General features: G+C 51.3%; 1 protein-coding gene across 1 annotated transcript; it reads left to right on the forward strand.

Moving 5' to 3' along the window:
* Nucleotides 1-11968: 11968 nt before the first annotated feature.
* Nucleotides 11969-19252, forward strand: Ccdc120 (coiled-coil domain containing 120). Its single transcript, XM_059250124.1, has 8 exons — nt 11969-12070; nt 12208-12341; nt 13028-13168; nt 13506-13782; nt 15038-15100; nt 15372-15546; nt 15677-15775; nt 16806-19252. The coding sequence occupies exons 1-8, from the start codon at nt 12022-12024 to the stop codon at nt 17746-17748; spliced, it is 1881 nt and encodes a 626-aa protein (XP_059106107.1). The 5' UTR covers nt 11969-12021; the 3' UTR covers nt 17749-19252.
* The last annotated feature ends 14 nt before the right edge of the window (nt 19253-19266 follow it).

The raw sequence follows: 19266 nt of genomic DNA on the forward strand, positions 1-19266 counted from the left end.
GAACTATGGGAAGTGAGTTGGGGGTGCAACTCAGATGTAAAGACTGATTTGGAGGCTGCTGGAGTGTAGCTTGAAGTGCACACTCCAAGGATATCCTTATGAAAAAAAATCGGTGCATATAATTTTGACATCCATGGAGCGTAACTTGCGGGTCTAGCCTTGGGCCAACAAATGTCTTCTGCATACTCGATCAATAGAGTTGTGTGTTGGTGCAGGTCAATGACAGCAGAGAATGGCCTGGAGGTACTGCTTGGGATCAAAGACAATACTTTGGGGATATAATTTGGAGGATGATGGAAGGTCGTTTGGGGGAGCATCTGGGAGATGGTTAAAGGAGTCGTTGGGGGTACTTTAGAGGCGTGATAAAGGTTTATAGATAGCATTTGGGATACTGTCTTGGGGCAAGAGTGACTTGGAGTCAGGGGCTCCGGTCGGCTCACCTAGGGGGCGTGGCTTAGGGCTCCACCGCCCCAAAAGGCGCGTGCGCACACGCTCCCCGCTTCTTCATTCCTGGCGCTCCCAAAGCAGGAAAAATCGAAGACCCAAGCTGGCGCCTGCGCACTTTGTGTCTGCCGCTGCTGTGGTCCCGCGCCCCGCCCCCCTCGTTCTCCAGCCCCCTAGGTTCGCGCTCAGCGGCGGAGGTGGCTGTGCAGCCAGCAACGGACGTCCTGAGTTAAAGGTGAGGTGCGCGGGGCCGCCGCCCACGGCGGGGCCAGCGCACCTCTCCCACCATCTGGGGGTCCCCCATCTGCCCCCCGAAGGCTAACGGTGGTGCGTGCGGTCGAACGCGGCCCAGAGGTAGGAAGCAGAAGCGAGGAGGCGCGCTCCCAGGGACGAGCGGGGCGCTGCGAGGGAAGGCGCGCCCACTAGCTGCCTGTCGGCCTCTACCGACCCCACCTGCAGGGCAGTGCGAGGACCCTCGGTGAGTAACCGTTCCTGCCAGGAGAAGAAGGGTGGGGACAGGGCGGGACAAGGCCCCGAAACATCCACAAGGCTGGACCTGCGCGCGCACTTACAGTCTCTGACCCTATGCTCCCACCTCTGACCCCTGTCTGATCTGTCCACATCCTTTTTAAACCCCGAAGTCCGTGGCCCAGAGCCTTTAGTCCTACCCCTGACCTAACTATATTTTGACGTGATGTGATCTTGAACCCCTTCTTTGTCCGCCAAGCCCAGTTTTGTTCCCCAGCCCTGTCCAGGTTTGTCTTTGGTCCAGGTCCCTGTTTGACCCTATCCTAACTCTGAAGCCCCAACTCTGGATTCTGATCTGATGCTTGTCCACACTGTTCTCTAAATGCTTGTCCAGTCTCTGAATGCCTTCCAGTCAAATGTTCTGACCCTCTAACCCTAATTTGTTCCAGTTCTATCCTGATTGCTGACCTCTGACTTCTGTACCGTCCTGTACTGTGCCCCGACTCCCACTCCGGAGCTCCATCCGTTTTCCCTTTTTCTCCCCCACCACCACCTCATCCCTCTCTTCATTCTGCCCTGGTCTTTTCTTGTTCCTGACCTCCACCAGAACCTGCCCCTATCCCTCCCTTCATCACTGGCTTGGCTTATCTCAGTCATGCCTTCTGGCTATTGTTCTATACTGTTGTTCGTCTCCTTGGACTTTTTCTCGTCTTCTGAACCTCAGTCTTCTGTCCAGCATCTTGTCTCGGCTCTGTTCTTCTTTTTAGACAGGATTTGTCTATGTAGCCTTGACTATCCTGGAACTTGCTGTGTAGTCCAGGATGGCCTCAAACATGTGATGTGCTCCTCTTGCCTCTGTCTCTGGGGTGCTGGGATTATAGGCATATACCACCCCCATGCCCAGCCTTTATCTTTTTAAGACAGGGCCTTACTATGTAGCCTAGGCTGGTGTGGAACTTGTAATAATCATTCTGTCTGCACTTCCAGAGTGCTGGGATTATAGATGTGCCCCACCATACCTGGCCTCTGCTCTGCCTCTTGATCTCCATCCATCCTATAGTGACTTTCTGTTTTATACCATGCACTCATTCTTGTCCTAACCTCCCATACCATCCCCCAAACCAGGCCTCCTGTCTTACCTGTTATTGTAACCTTCCAACTTATTCAGTCCTTCCTCCTTCCTAACACTCGTTTCCCATCCCTTTTGTGCTCTGGGTCTCATTATACCTTGGCTCAGAACTTGAGAGCTCTGTTGTTCCCAGGGCTTCTAAAGTATGTTCTTTACACTGCTGTTAACAGAAACCAGTAGCCACGTAAGCGCCTTGTGGCAGGTGGGGTTTTTGTATGGGCTTTCCCCAGCCCCATCTCCATGCTAGTGATCTCCACCTAGAGCTGGCATTTCTCTCACTGCCCTAGGAGTGCATGGAAATGTTCCTCCACCGCCTGCTCTCCCGAAATGTGAAAGAACACCCTAAATTATTCATTGATGCTCTGGGAGTCTGAGAGGTCTGGATCATGTTGCCAGTCTTTCTATATTGGGGGCCGTCCCATGTTGGGTGAGGGAGGTATGGAGGTTGAAAAGATACTAGGTTAAGTGACACGGGGTGTGTGTGAATTTTTGAAGTCATGTTATCTCCTTCACCTGATTTTTGATCCTAGTGGGTATGATCCCTGCTTTTTGGGACCAACAAAACAAAACAAAACAAGAAAACTATTCTAGGTCAGAGGCTTTAGGACTTGGTAGGGGTGGGATGAGGGAAGGGATTTCTTTTTTCCTCTCATGAAGTTAACAACAGACATTTTGGTGCTAACCCATCCCATCTATAAGGGTCTCTGTGTGAGTGTGTTGTGTGTAGGGGCAGAGGCAGTGACTGTGGCTGGATGTTAGAATCAGGCTCATTTAGCTTGGTAGTGCCATAACCCTGTCTCTCCAGCTATTCAAGAAGCAAATGTGAGAGGTTCACTTGAGCCCAGGAGTCTCTGGTCAGCCCAGAGAACACCCATCAGTTATTTATTTATTTATTTATTATTTAATTTTCAGGCAGGGTCTTGATATGTACTCCTAGCTGGCCTGGAACTCACTCTGTAGACCAGGCTGGCCTCGAACTCACAGAGATCCACCTGCTTCTACCTCCAGAGTGCTGGGATTAAAGGTGTGCGTCACCATGCCTGGCAAGCCACATCTCTTTTTTTTTTTTTTTCAGGATACTTTTATATTTTCTAACAAAATAAAATAATAAAATATAATAAGATAAAACAAGAATCATCACATTGAAGTTGGACAAGGCAAACCACAGAAGGAAAAGAACCCTAAGAGAAGGCACAAGAACCAGAGACCCACTCATTCACACACTCAGGAGTCCCATAAAAATACTAAATTGGGGGCTGGAGAGAAGGCTCAGAGGTTAAGAGCACCGACTGCTCTTCCAGACGTCCTGAGTTCAGTTCCCAGTAACCATATGGTGGCTCACAACCATCCATAATGAGATCTGGTGCCCTCTTCTGTGTACATAATAAATAAATAAATCTTTAAAAAAAAAACAAAACTAAATTGAAACCTGGCAGTGGTGGCGCACGCCTTTAATCCCAGCACTTGGAAGGCAGAAGCAGGTGGATTTCTGAGTTTGAGGCCAGCCTGGTCTACACAGTGAATTCCAGGACTACACAGAGAAACCCTGTCTCAAAAACAAAACAAGACAAAATTCTAAACTGAAAGCTGTACTATATATGCAGAGGACCTGGGGCAGACCTGTGTAGGCCCTGGCAAGACATCTTTTTAAAAATTGGAAGACAAGCCAGGTGATGGTAGTGCACACCTTTAATCCCAGCACTCAGGAGGCAGAGGCAGACGGATCTCTGTGAGTTCGAGGCCAGCCTCGTCTACAGAGTGAGTTCTAGGAAAGGCGCAAAGCTACACAGAGAAACCCTGTCCCAAGAATACAAACAACAACAACAACAAACAAACAAAGTGCGCTAGGGATATAGCTGGATAACGCCCTGAGTTTTATCCCTGGAGTTGTGAAGAAAATAAATAAAAATTCAGGCTCCTCTAGTAGTAACAATAAAATGAGATTTCCCTGCTGGGCAAAACTTGATTCTGAGTATGAACAGGGAGAAATAGCAAGAGGCTAAAATGTTAGTCCCAGAATTGTGAGTTTGAATAAGGAATGTCAGACCCATTTTATTTCTCAAAAACGTTTATATAGACCTACTACCAACTCAGAGGTTACTCATGAGAGAGGAAGACTTCCGGGACTTCAGACAGTGGAAAATACTAAGTTATCTGAAGGTATTTGTTTTTGCGTTAATGACTGACTGAAAAATATCTTCAGAGACTAGGAATATTGTTCAGAAGCAGATACCCAAGACTCTGTGTTTCATCACAGGCAGATTCTTTGGATCAGATATAGTTGTGACAGTTTATCAATGTATCTGAAATGTACTTGGTTCCTGCATTTTTTTTTTTTCTGAGACAGGGTTTCTCTGTGAAGCAGTCCTGGCTGTCCTGGAACTCACAGATATCCATCTGCCTCTGTCCCCCTCCTCCCCTGAGTGCTGGGATCAAAGGTCTGTACCACCATTGTTTGGCCTTGCTTTTTTTTTTTTTTTTTTTGACAGTATTTCACTGTGTAACCCAACCTGGCTTGGAACTCCTGATTCTCCAGTCTCATCCTCCCTGGTGCTGGTATTATGGGCATACATCACATCTATCTCAGTTCCTGCATTTTTTAATGATGAGGTAGAGAATGGGGGAGGGGACACACAGAGGAGCCTGTTTCAAAAATGGCTGCTTTTAGCAAGAAGGGAGAATTTAGAGGCTGAGATACCAGCTCTCTGTATCTCAAGTGCGTCTGAATATGTTTAATTCTTTGTAGACAATTTTAAATATTTGTTTACATTTATTTCATGTGTGGAAGTCAGGGATGCTTTTGTGGGGGGGGGGGGGTTGGGCGCAACCTTTAGGAGTCTGCACCATGTTGAGTCCTAGACACTGAACTCAGTCCTCAAGCTTGATGGCAAGCACCTTTGTACCCACTGGGGTATCCTGCTGGTATCCTTTATTTTGTGTGTGTGTGTGTGTGTGTGTGTGTGTGTGTGTGTGTGTGTGTCCTCGTGTGTGCGGGCTGATACATGGATGTCGAAGGGCTTCTCCAGGTGTTGTTCCCACCTCATTTGTTTGACATAGGGTGGCTCCTTTGCCACGGTGCTGTGGATCACAAGCTATCTGGCCCACGTGCTTCAGGGGAGCTGTGGATCACAAGCTAGCTGGCCCACGTGCTTCAGGGGAGTTGTGGATCACAGGCTAACTCCCACTTCAGGGGCGTTCTTGTCTTCGCCTCCCATCTTGCCGCAGCGGGAGTGCTGCGCGATTACAGACCTGAGCCATTGTATCTGGCTCTTGCAGGAGTTCTGGGAATCCAGACTCTCATTGTGAGACTTGCTTTGCAAGCTGTTTTCTCTGCATCCCCTTGGCCTTGTGAGTACTTTCAGTTCTTGATTTTGGATAGTGAGAATTCAGACAAGGTTACCCAAGAGGAGAAAAAACAAACATCTGTTTCGGATTTATTGGGTGAGGCTGAATGATACCAGCTCTGTGTCAAAAAAAAAAAAAAGCATCCGGGCTGGAGAGATGGCTCAGAGGTTAAGAGCACTGACTGCTCTTCCAGAGGTCCTGAGTTCAATTCCCAGCAACCACATGGTGGCTCACAACCATCTGTAATAAGATCTGGCACCCTCTTCTGTATACATAATAAATAAATAAATCTTTAAAAAAAAAAAAAAAGCATCCAAATATATCCGTTTGATTCATTGGGGAGGAATACTCATAATTATAACAGCAATGCACTTTGGGTACTGATACCCAGCCAGTTGCTGTGTCCTAGCAAGCTGTAAATGGATTAAATCAGTTGCTTGCAATAATTCCGTGAGCATCTGTTTCTAGTTTTTGGTTTTTTTTTTTTGAGACAGGGTTTGTCTGTGTAGTTTTGGTGCCTGTCCTGGATCTCACTCTGTAGACCAGGATGACCTCGAACTCACAGAAATCCACTTGCCTTTGGATTGTTAGTGCTGGGATTAAAGGCCACCGTGCCTAGCAGCTGTTCTATAATTTGACATTGAGGAGGTCTCCGAGTCCCTATAATGTTCCCTCCACAACCCCAGTTTCCAATTTAACAGGTGAGGACATTGAGGCACAGAAAAGTGAGTTTTCTAAGCAGCCACATATCCAGGAAGTAGAGTTAAATCCCCGACTCACCATTTACTATCTGGGCAGGGTCCATGTGTGTTTAGAGGTTAGTCCGTCTTCTGGTCTGTTAAAATTGTGGGGCTAGAGCTTTGTCAGTGCTTTGTAGAGTGCGTGTTTAGCATGCACAAAGCCCTAGGTTCAGTTGCCAGTACTGAAAAGCATCATGAATGGATAGTAATGTGTGTGGGTGACTCAGCCCCACTCGTCTTCTTGGCCCAGGAATTACTGTCGATTTCCCACCTCTAAACTAGTCTACCTCTGTGGATCTATTATTATTATTATTATTTCAGATTCATTTTTATTTATGTGCATGTATCTGTGTCCATGTATGTCACATGTGTACTGGTACCCACAGAGGCCAGAAGAGGGCATTGGTTCCCCCCTAGAACTAGAGTTGAAGGTGGTTGTGAGCTACCTGATATGGGTACTGTGGGAATCAAACCCCAGTCCTCTAGGAGAGCAGCAAGTGCTCTTAACCACTAAGCCATCTCTCAAGCCTCAGATTTATTCTTCTTTAAAAACAAACAAACAAACAAAATTGTTGGGACTGGAGAGATGGCTCAGCAATTAAAAACACTGGTCGCTCTTCCAGAGGAGCCGAATTGAATTCTCAACACCCACATGGTGGTTTCCAACCATCTGTTGCTCCAGTCTTGGGGGTCTGTTGCCCTCTTCTGGTCTCCACAGGTACTACAGGCACATGATATTAAAAATAATAAGCAGGGCATGGTGGCACACGCCTTTAATCCCCGGACTTGGGAGGCAGAGATAGGTGGGTTTCTATGAGTTTGAGGCCAGCATGGTCTACACAGCGAGTTCCAGGACACTCGAGACTGCATAGTAAGACCCTGTTTCCAAAACAAAATAAAAGTAAGTAAGTAAATAAATAAATAAATAACTTAATTTTTTTTTTCGAGGCAGGGTTTTTCTGTGTAGCCCTGGCTGTCCTAGAAATCACTCTGTAGACCAGGCTGGCCTTGAACTCAGAGATCCACCTGCCTCTCCCTCCTGAGTGCTGAGATTAAAGGTATGTGCCACCACTGCCTGGCCAAATCTTAAGATTTCTTAAAAAATTCATTTTTAACCATATGTGTGTGTGTGTTTGTATGCAGTGTGTGTCTGAGTACATGTGTACAAGCACCCTTAGAAGCTAGAGGTATTGGACCCCCTGGAACTGGAGTTATAGGAGGTTATGAGCCACCTGACGTGGATGCTCGGAATTGAACTCAGGTCCTCTGGAAGATCCAGGATAGGCTCCAAAGCTACACGGAGAAACCCTGTCTTGAAAAACCAAAATAAATAAGTAAATATATAAAGAAAAGAAAAGAAAAAAGAAAAAAAATAGGGTAGTCCCCAGCAGTATTCAGCTACTTGTCTGCTTTCTGCTTGCCTCCAGCAGCACACCAAAGGAGGGAAAGAGGGAAGGAGATGAAAGGGTCCTTTGTGTGTCACACCATAAATTTCACAAGCAGGAAGCCTCAATAGCATGTGACGGAGGGAACTCCTCTAGGCCCTCCTTCCCAGTATGGGAGGGAACAGCCTAACCGAGCTCCCTGTTCATACATGGCAGGGGCATCTGTAAGGGATCCAGATTAGGTTTGTGTTCTGAGGTCACCAAGCAGATCATCTTACCTGGAGTAGAGAATGTTTGGTATGTGCCCAGGACAGGCTTAGAGCCCAGGTAGGGTTGTGTTGAGGGGCGTTATAGGGACTCGGAGTTCTCAATTTCCTTGCCTGCCATAAAGCTTTGCTCCAGGCCAGAAATGTTATTGTAGTCTGTTTACCAGGATTATTTCTTCCTGGACTATGGAAGGTAGTGTCTTGAGATCTGGTCTCTCCTTAGAAAGGTTAGCTTTCTGTGGGGCGGTGATGGCACATGTCTTCTTTAATCCCAACACTCGGGAGGCAGAGGCAGGCGGATCTCTGTGAGTTCGAGGCCACCTGGTCTACAGAGTGAGTTCCAGGACAGCTAGGGCCACACAGAGAAACCCTGTTAACTTCTCTCTGCAACTTAGAAAACCATTATCCTAATTATGGGAGAAATTACCCCTAAGACCTTCTCTTATCCCTGCCTTGCTCTGTGAAGGAAGGCTAAGAGCCTGGAGAAGGTGATGCACTGTGCTCAGAGTAAAAAACCCAGGGGTGTGTGTATGTGTGTGTACCTCACAGCTTCCTAGACCCCATGCCACGAGGTGCTACCTTTTATAGGTAGGGGTGTGTGTGTGTGTGTGTGTGTGTGTGTGTGTGTGTGTACTTCACAGCTCCCTAGCCCCCATTCCCTGGAGGTGCTACCCTTGTATAGGCAGGGGCGTGTGAGTGTGTGTGTGTGTGTGTGTGTGTGTGTGTGTGTGTCTGTGTGTACTTCACAGCTCCCTAGCCCCCATTCACTGAGGTGCTCCCTTGTATAGGCAGACTCCAGTGGCCTGGGGGAGTCTCGGCAGCAGGAGAGACAGGAGAGGCAGGGGCTCCTCCCATAGCTCCTTGCGCTTCTTCCCCAGTCCTCTCCTAGGTGTCTGCAGTGAGAAGAGAGTTCGATGCCTTCTTCTTGCCTCTGTGGGCACTGAGTGAGGCCCCTGGCCCCTGAGGCTGCCTCCCAGGGGTGTCCCTAGCTGTGGAAGCAGGCAGGTAAGGGTTACAAGGTATGGGCCAGCCCAGTTCCTGTCCAGGTAGGCTGGGCCTTTACCTCGTGGGAGGCAGCCAAGACAGCAGTCACTGCTTTTCACGTCTACTGCCAGGAAAGCTAGGGCCTGGACGAGACAACTACTCTTTTTCAGCCAGCACTCTGGCATTGGTGAGTACCTCGGAGCAATGGGCCAGGGGTGTGAGACAGTGAGGGCACAGGAATTGAGGGCTGGGCTGGGGTACAGCGTCCTGAGGTCCTCATCCAGAGAGCGTGCTCTGTGGCAGGAGTACATGGGCGACACGAGGTAGCGATAGGAGGGTAGTGTTCAGTACAGGCGGGCCTGGGGAGCAGGGCAAATCCCTGCCTGGCCATTTTCCTTTCTTGACAAGAGCAGTTCTTGGTTGGAAATGGAGGAAGAGGGATGGGGCAAAGAGACTCATCCTCGTCTTTTCTTCCCCATCTCTCACTTCCTCTCCTCTTTTCAGGGTGGCCTTTTTTTTTTACCAGGGCTATCGGCTCAGGAAAGACCAGCTGAACTATTTAAAAACCACTGTTGTTTGGGCATCTGTTCCTCCCTCTATTTGTTCACCAGAGTGATGGAAGGGGATGTGCTGTATGTTTGGGGAGCACTGGGGAGCAGTCCAGACTTTGCGTATGTCTTTGCTCAAGTGGTGGCAGGATGTGGAAATGGGGACTCTCATTGACAGCATTGGAGTGCCACCCAGGTGAAGTATCTTGGTTGTAAACAGTCATTACAGCCAGGAATTTTTCTCGGCTATGGTGTCAGAAGGGCAGACCTGAAAAACCTGCTGGGCCTGCCTCTGGGTGTGTGTGTGTGTGTGTGTGTGTGTGTGTGTGTGTGTGTGTGTGCCCGCATGTGCCCTCTGTGGCTCTCTTGCTGCGATCTATCCCAGCAACAGGAGAACAGAATGAGAAGACAGGGCCCTAGAGCTGACAGGAGGGTCTCAGAGGCTTGTGTGAGGGTGCGTTCGTGATGCAGGGGTGGTGGTGGCTTGCTTTCTTACTCTCTCATCTTGGTGTGAGGCAGCCCTAAGACCCAAGGCGAGTGTGCAGATCATAGGAGAGCAGAAAAAAGGTTCCTGAGTCAGGTATGGAGGTGTGGGGCGTTGACCTGTGTCTAGCCTGCCCAGTGACCCAGTGACTCATGCCCTAGCTATGTCCCTGAGGTCAGACTGACAGGGTGGAGTCGGGGTTCCTGTCTGGACCCTGTGTTGACTTCCAGGATGCTCAGATTTGCTAAAGAAGGAGGGATTGAGGCACTCTGGTGTGGAGCAGGAGACTGATGTTGGTGAAGGGGGTGATTGGCCCCAGAGGTCGGGGGAGTTGGGTTTCTGTTGGGGTGGGGAAGAGTTCAGACAAGGCTTGTGGGTCGGGAGAGCAGGTGTTCTAGGAGCTGAGGGACAGAGGAAGCTGAGGTGGGGTATCAAAGAAACCCTGCCGTGCTGGAGTGCTGAACCTCAGATGGGTGGGCTTGGGAGACCGTCTGCAGGGCACATACTGGCTGGATTTGTAGAAAAGGCTTTGGGGACTGTCTCCCCATTGGTGTTGAGGTAGTACATGAGTCCTTTGAGGAAGGGATACAGACCCTGTGGGACAGTCAGAAGACTACAGAGAAACTAGGGGTACCTTCTAGGCCGTTTGATTATACCCCACGGTGGGAAAATGGGGAAGGAGCGTATCGCCAGGCTTCCTTGGTTGTCTTCTCTAGCACATCATGACAAGCTGGGAATTTCAAGGTAGGTTAAAATGGGAACTCGGTGGTCTCCATTAGATCTTCCCAGTCACCTGCCTTGGAGGTTAGGACAGGTGGTGGGAGGTGATGTCACCTGGTTGCCCAGCTGGGTACTGAGCAGGATGTGGGAGGGAGGGAGCAACTCCAGAGAAGCAGAAGGAGGGCGGGCAGCTAGCCAAAGCAGGCTCCATGGTCATCCAGGGCTTCTAGGGACAGAAAAAAGAGGCAGAGAATGTGTTATCTATGGCTGTTGAATGGCGCGTCTCACCCATCCCAGCAGGGTAACTTCTGTGCTAGCCTCAGAACAGAGTGGGAGTGAAGAGGGGCTGGAGGGACCCTGTGGTCAAGGGGCACTCCTTGCTACATCAGGGCGGCAGGATGGAATTAGGACAAGTAGAGAACCAGCTCTGCTCAGTCACACTTGTCCAGCCAGCTGGTGTACGTTTGTGGATTACTTGCTGTGTGTGCAGCAGTGTTTGGGGCTGCTGGAGCTACCAATACACTGGGGCAGCATGCCTCCTGTCCACATGGCAGTACAGGGAGGTACTCTCTCTTGTTCAGCAGGAGCTGTGAGACGACATCGCTCAGGGACCCCCTCTGAAAAGGGGCATTTAAGCCCCAGAATGAGCTGGGCATGGTAGTGCCGGCCTTTAACCCCAGCATGTGAGAGGCTAAGGCAGGAGGGTTGCCATGAGTTCAAGACCAGCTTAAACACAGTGACTTTCAGGCTAGCCCAGGCTACAGAGTGAGACCATGTGCCAAAACCAAAACAGCTCCAAAATGTTAAGTGAGAAACAAGGTTCCAGAAGCGAGAGGTTGAGAATAGCTCCCTAGACTGTGGCCACACCCTGGGAAAGGTCCTAAAGCCTGATAGATGGACCGAGGTGCTCAAGAGGCAATTGGTGGGGTTGGAGCTCTGTCTTGAGGGATTGCATAGGACCAGAAGAGTTGTCCTATGCTATGCCCTTTACTGGGCACTCATTTTACCTCTCTGCTTTCCACCCCTCGTCTCGAAAGGTAATAATGATGGAGCTCCTGCCGGAGGGCTTTCAAAGATTCATTGTGACATAGCAAGTAACTGTTCCAGGCACCCAAGGCTGAATAAGTGCTCACCCTTGTTATACTCAGTTGAATCTGTACCGTTAATTCTCTCCCTAGGTGAGACTCCTGGCTGTGGCCTATGGGCCTCTGTGGAGGCGTTGTAAGTCTTCCCAGCTTCCCACTTGCTGTGTTAGCACTCAATGGGAAGGGAACCAAGGTACCAGGCCAAGTGGGTCCAGACATTGACACAGAATCTGAGCGGGTGGGCCGGGTAGGCCGGTGGGACCCAGGGTACTTATATTCCTAGCTGGAGCATGGGAAGTGGGACTGGGCGGGGATGGGGGTGGTGGTGGTGGTGGCATGGGACATGCCTCCTTAATGCCTCCTGTGATGTGCCGCTGCCAGGCCTTGTCTAGCTGTCAGCCATAGCCTCCAGACAGTACAAGGATGGAAGTCAAAGGTCAGCTCATCAGCTCGCCTACCTTCAATGCCCCAGGTCAGTGGCTGTTTCCACTTCGTGCTGCCCCTTCCCTGCCCCGCGTCTCCGGGTGCCTGCTTGGGGAGGGTGGGTCCCTGGCCCCACCGTTGCTCCAGGATGTTCTAGCTGTCCTGACCTTTGCTCCCCCTGTGCAGCTGCCCTGTTTGGAGAGGCAGCCCCCCAGGTGAAGTCAGAGCGTCTTCGAGGACTGCTTGACCGCCGGCAGGCCCTGCAGGAGACCCTGAGGCTGAAACTTCAGGAGCTCAGGAAAGTCTGTCTGCAGGAGGCGGTGAGGGCCTGGCCCCAGGGCAGGAGTGGGTGAGAGCCAGGCTCTAGGCAGGCAGCCTGCTGTGATGCGAGCCTAACTACTTGGCTGGGAGTTAGGAGTTTTCTTGTCACCCTCTCTGCCCTCAAGTTTGACTTAGAGGGCACAGAATCAATGAAATATGATGCAGACCCATAGTCACTTGTGAATAATTTAAAACCTCCCAAACCCCCAAAGGAGAAAGCTGTTTCCAAAACTGGGCAACGGAGTCCATCCTAAACTGACTCAGGATGAGTTATTTTTCCCTCCCTTCCACTAGTCCATCTATCTAGCCATTCATCTGTTTTCTGAGACAGAGTCTCACTCTGTAGCCCAGGCTGGCCTAGAACTCGCGCACACACACACACACACACACACACACACACACACACACACACACACTAATGGGATTCAGAAGATGCAGCCCATGTTATATATGCAGCATATGGAGTGGGCTTTTATACTTACGAAAACTAAGAACTCTGGCCTCCAGATTTCAAAAATTCCTTTGCCTAGTGGGGGGTAGAGCTCTTGAGAGGGGGAGACCTAATACGTGTGGAGTATGGAGCAGGGCTGGCCCCCCTGGGAGGTAGAGTTTCTTGCACCCTCACTACTTTATGCCATGTCTCCAGCTGACCCTTGTAGTCTCTGTCCCCGTTCCCTCCCTCCAGGAGCTAACTGGCCAGCTGCCCCCCGAGTGCCCACTGGAGCCTGGTGAACGTCCTCAGTTGGTACGCCGGAGGCCCCCTGCTGCTCGTGTCTACCCTCCACCACACCCAAATCCAACTCACCACTCCTTGTGTCCTGCTGAGGTAAGCAGTTGGCTGTGGGAGCAAGATGGTGCGGGCCAGAATGAGGGTTCTATCCAGGAGTGGGTGGAGTTAAGGAGGGAGAGCGTTTGAACAGGTGGGTTCCCCATGCAGTACTGGACCCCAACTGTGTCAAGACAAGCTTCCTATCTTGAGAAGATACACAGGCCTACTTCCTCATCCTGTCCCCCGAGGATGAAGAAGCTCCTTCCCTGGGCAAACAGACTCCCCCAGGGAGACCAGGCCCCACTTCCGGTGTACAGGGGCTCTGCCGACTTCGCGCTCTCCTGGGTAGTCATTTCTACTGTTTAGTCCTATGCCCCCCTCTTGGCTCGTGCAGGAACTGGCTCTTGAGGCCCTGGAGCGGGAGGTGTCCGTGCAGCAGCAGATCGCAGCTGCTGCCCGACGCCTGGCCCTGGCCCCTGACCTGAGTGGGGAGCAGAGACGGCGGCGGCGCCAGGTACAGGTTGATGCACTTCGGAGGCTGCATGAGCTCGAGGAGCAGCTCAGGGACTTCCAAGCCCGCCTTGGCCTCCCGGTGCTCCAGCTATCTGCCGGGGCACTAGTCAATGCCCAGGGTGTCTGCCTGGGCACACGCCTTGCTCAGCTCAGCCAAGGTAAGCCGGGTCCCACATCTCTCCAGTGAGTGAAAAATGGTCGTGAGAATGGACTGTGGCTAATGCGTATGGGAATGGTGGAGAGGCTGAGCAGCCAGTGAAGGCAGAGAGGTGAGCAGGACTTAAGGGACTCACCCCGCAAGGAGAGTTGTGATAACCTGACTTGAGGTTAAGAGAGGTCTTGAACGGTAGGCCACAGGAAGATGGATACTGAGTTCATGGTGGGCTTGAATTCAGGTAAAGGCAGATGTTTTTATGCATGGTAGGGTTGAACCTAGGCCCTCCAGCATTCTAGATAAGCATTCTACCATGGAACTACATAACCAGTCCTCTTTTATTTTTATTTATTATTATTTGTTTACTTATTTTGGTTTTTGAGACAGAGTTTCTCTGTGTAACAGTTCTGGCTGTCCTGGAACTTGCTCTGTAGCCCAGGCTGGCCTCAAACTCACAGAGATCTGCCTGCCTCTGCCTCCAGAGTGCTGGGATTAAAGGCATGCACCAGTACCACTTGGCTTTTTCTTTTTGTTTTTAAAAAGATTTACTTTTTTTTTTTACATTTACCACATGTACACAGGTGCTTGTGGAGGCTTTGGAACCTTTGGAACTGGAGTTATAGACTGTTGTGTGGGGACTGAACCCACGTCTTCTGCAAGGGTAGCCAGTGTTCTTAACCACTGAGCCATCTCTCCAGCTTCTTGTTTGTTTGTTTGTTTGTTTGTTTTGGGTTTTTTTGTATTTTTTGTTTTTGAGACAGGGTTTCACTGTGTAGCCCTGGCTGTCCTGGAACTCACTCTGTAGACCAGCCTGGCCTCGAACTCACAGAGATCTGATTGCCTCTTCTGGGATTAAAGGCATGCGCCACCACTGCTTGGCTCCTTTGTTTTGTTTTCACTTTATTTTGAGACAGGATTTTGGTAAGTTGCCCAGGCTGGTCTTGAACACATTCCATAGTCCAGATATGCCTTGAACTTCTCTCTCTCTCTCTCTCTCTCTCTCTCTCTCTCTCTCTCTCTCTCTCTCACACACACACACACACACACACACACACACACACACACACACACCCCACTTCCTAGAGCCTCTTGGGTAGCTGGGATTATAGGTCTGTGTCTGGCAAAGATGGACTCTTGGGGAGGCGTCAGAGTCAGGAGGCAGAAGGCAGTCTCCACGGAGGTGCCTATCCAGTGGTGGCAGGAAGGGATGGAGCCCAGACCTTGGAGTGATAGGCTGCTTTCCCCTTTCTCACCTGTAGAGGATGGCGTTCTGCACTCGGAGAGCAGCTCCCTCTCAGAGTCAGGGGCCAGTCATGATAATGGTGAGAACCTCCCCACAACCTGAGCTCACCCACCCCCTCCGTGTCCTCTCAGAATATCCTGTTGTGTTCAGCCCCTCCTCCTTTCGTTCCCAGGCATCCTTAGCTTCACCTCACTGCCTCCTCTGCCCTAGACCTGCAGGGCAGCCTCTACATTTGCCATGCTTCACCTCTTAGCTTGCACACGCCCCTTCCCTTTAAACCTGCCCTGCCCTGCCCTGCCCCTTCCGGGCCCTCTGTCACTGAATTCTACCCTGTTCTCTCTCCTACCCAGAGGATCCTCATAGCTGCTTCTCTCTAACCGAGCGGCCCTCACCACCAAAGGCCTGGGACCAGTTTCGGGCAGTATCTGGGGGGAGCCCTGAGCGGCGAGCCCCATGGAAACCTCCCCCATCAGATATTTACGGGGACCTGAAGAGCCGGCGCAACTCTGTGGCCAGCCCCACCAGGTAAAGAGGAACCTTCCCCCCCTTTCCCGGGTCTAGGAGTGGGATCCCCAGCCTGGGTTGGCAGGAGGGCCTACTGGTGGGTGCGGTTTCTAACCTGGGTCCCGATGTGGGCCCTGCCATCTCTGTCTAGCCCCACACGCTCGCTGCCCAGGAGTGCCTCCAGTTTTGAGGGGCGAAGTGTGCCTGCCACCCCTGTCCTCACCCGGGGCACTGGCCCCCGGCTCTGCAAGTAAGGGGACTCTTGAGGGTGGGTCTGAGTATCAGAGGAGGAAACCTTTAGTTCTGACTGTAGATGTTGAATCGAAATTACCAAAAGATGTGGGACATGGGCACCTGGGCTTTGGAAGGTGGAGAGAAATTGGAGTGGGAATTGGAGACAGAGGCAGGAAAGATTGAGGATGGGTTTTGCTGCGGTTTTTTTGGCTAAGTCATTTTCTTTCTCTGAATCTTTCCTTCCTCATTTGTGAAGTGAGTGTAATATCTGCCTTTGAAAGACACAGGTACAGTGCATGTTGGGTAGCATGTATCAGATGCCTACTGCCTGCTACTAACTGGTAGCATTTGTGGGGGAAAGCAACTCCTTTATCATCCTAAGGTCCCTCTGAGGAGGTGCTATTATTTGCATTTTATAGGTGTGGAAACTGAGGCATGGAAAGGTTAACTAAGTAACTTGTGAGTAAACCGCAGCTCTGACATTTGAACCCATGCAAATTTTTTGAACTGGAGTCAGCCTCGAAGCACTTTAATGTTTCTGAAATACTTAAATGCCTACTTTTCCCATGCTGTGAACAGAATCCCTGTCTTTTGGGGGCATACATTCTGTGCATGGTGGGACGATTGTTTGGGGATGGTTCATAAACATGGTGTGTTAGAGTTCAGAAAGCCTTTAGTTCCGGACATAAGGCCCAGGGCTTCCTTCAGGAGGTAGAAGGGAGCCATGAGGGTAGCCTTAGCAGGAGAATAGGAGCTCCCGGTAACAAGAGTGCCTGTGTGTGTCCTTCCTTAGCTAGTGCTTCCTTCGCATTCCCAGAAACATTTACATCACCCCAAGAGCTTGCAGCCCTGTCCCGGTGTACATTTCCCTGTCTGGGACCAAATCTCAGTGGCCTTTTCCATGCACTACTTAGCGACTCCATGCACACACAGCTTCTAATCCTGGTCCTATTTTAGAGATAGTGGAGGTTCAGAAAGAGCTGGGACAGTCAGGGTTTTACTCAACATTTTCCGTCTTTTTCTGACCCTGCACCTCTGCTCCGCAGACCCGAAGGCCTCCATTCTCGCCAGTGGTCCGGTAGTCAGGACTCCCAGATGGGCTTTCCTCGGCCTGACCCTGCTTCGGATCGGGCCTCCCTCTTCGCAGCTCGTACCCGCCGCAGCAACAGCTCTGAGGCCCTGCTGGTGGACCGGGCAGCTGCTGGGGGAGCTGTATCTCCACCTGCCCCCCTGGCTCCCCCTGCTGCTGGTCCCCCAGTCTGCAAAAGCAGTGAGGTGCTGTATGAGCGCCCCCAACCAGTCCCTGCCTTCTCCTCCCGCACCGCTGGCCCCCCAGACCCTCCTCGGGCTGCCCGGCCTAGCTCAGCTGCCCCTGCATCCCGTGGGCCCCCTCGGCTCCCACCTGTATGTGGAGACTTCCTCTTGGACTATTCATTGGACAGGGGCTTGCCCCGTGGTGCTGGTGGGGCAGGTTGGGGGGATCTGCTGCCTGCTCCTGAAGTCCCAGGACCCCTTTCCCGCAGAGATGGGCTCTTTGCCATGCTCCCCGGTCCTCCACCCATATATGCAGCTGACGGCAGCAGCCCCCTTCTCCGCAGCAAAGACCCCAACACCCGTGCCATCCGTTCCAAGCCCTGTGGCCTGCCCCCAGAAGCTATGGAGGGTCTGGAAGTGCACCCCAACCCGTTACTCTGGGTGCCACCACCCGCCCGGCTCCCTCCAGCTGGTGAGCGAGGTGGCCATAAGAACCTTGCCCTGGAGGGGCTCCGGGACTGGTACATCCGGAATTCAGGACTGGCCATGGGGCCCCAGCGCCGGCCTGTGCTCCCACATGTGGGCCCAACACACGTACCCTTCCTCCATGCCCGCTGCTATGAGGTGGGCCAGGCACTATACGGTCCTCCCAGCCAGGCACCGCTCCCGCACTCGAGGAGTTTCACAGCACCCCCTGTCTCCGGCAGGTATGGGGGTGCTTTTACTGATGGGTAGGGGTGTTGAATCAGATGCTGAAGGTATCCTGACCAGGGAGCACTTTGTCAAAATAGCTGATGAGTGGGACCACAAGGAGACTAGCTGTAGTCTTGGCATGGGGTCACTGTCAGACATAGCCTGCATTAGCCTTTGGGGTCCTGGTGAGGGGGATCTTGGATGTTGGTAGCAGGAGTTCTTTCCCAAGCTTTAGAAGGATTTTTTTCAATTCTCCCTAGTACTTGACAGCTGGCGGTGAGCCTTGAAGTCAGGGTGCTGGGAGGAAGGGACATGTGCACTCCCTGGCCTTCTACTCCAAGCTCCATACCCCATGCTTAAGAGCCTGAAGGTGCTGTCCTGTGCCTGTCTCCACCTCTTTAACAAGCCTCTTTTCCTCTCTCTGTGTGTGTCCTGTCTGTCTGTTCCTCTCTTCTTCCCTGTCTTCCGGATTCCTGCTGTCCTTTCTAAAGATACTACACGGACTTCCTGTATCCCCCGGAGCTGAGTGCTCGTTTAAGTGACCTGACGCTAGAGGGGGAGCAGTCTTCCAGTTCTGATCCCCAGACCCCAGGGACATTGGTCTGACCCTTCCTCATAAGCCCCTTGTTGCTCTGGAAATACTCCAGTCTGGGGAACACACGGTCGACCTCGCTGAGCCCTGGGATGTGGTTGCTCTTGGTCCCGAGGGACAACTGCTTGGTCTCACAGGACCCCTGACTTCTTTTGGGCCCAGGAGGATGTCCGATACCCCTGCTTCTCTTCTCATCCTGTGCTGGGGGACTGGAGGGCCCCAGCTAGCTTCAAAGAGGGGATAATGATTTGGGGACTCTGCCCCTTCCTCCATTTCTGTTTACAGTTGTGATTTAGTATTTACTGTCTTTGCCCAACACTAGGGATTTTCTAAAAGGGAAACTGTGAGCTCATTCCTGGTTGGGTTCATTCCTGTTCCTATGCCCAGACTGTTCCATTCATGAGCCACTACCCCGCCTCAACAAGATGGACCATATAGAGTCTCGGGGGCTAAGATACTGCTGTGAACAGAACTCCCTGCCTCCTCCCGCTAGAGTTCTTGGGCAGATGGGCTCCTGTCCACATTTGAAGGATGGAAGTCTAGGTGGGGTACGTGAAGGAGCTGTTGTCTCTGTCTCCGCCCATGGCCTCTTTGCTGACCTTCTCCAGGCAGGAGGCTGTAGAGGCTGTCAAGAAGCAGAGCCATTTGAGTGTGTCACATCCTGGGATGCTGCAGTGGTTAAACCTGGCAACTAGTAGATGCCAGCAAAACCCTCAGGTGACATCTGGCTATGGGCCACAAGGCCACATCGTGTCCTCCTTGGCATTCCTTCTATTTACCACTTTTTAAACAAATCCACATAAGCTGTGTTTTCTATATTGTCTGTGACTTTCTGGAGCTGGGGGTTCCCCTACCCCCTTACCTGGTGTTACATTTTCTTTTTGTACCGATGGATCTGGGCCCAAGACACTACCCACACTGGAAGGGGATTTCTATAATAAATATATAAACTGACCCCCGGATTGCTT

Source organism: Peromyscus eremicus, chromosome X (genome assembly GCF_949786415.1).
Source record: "Peromyscus eremicus chromosome X, PerEre_H2_v1, whole genome shotgun sequence".
Classification (NCBI taxonomy): Eukaryota; Metazoa; Chordata; class Mammalia; order Rodentia; family Cricetidae; genus Peromyscus; species Peromyscus eremicus.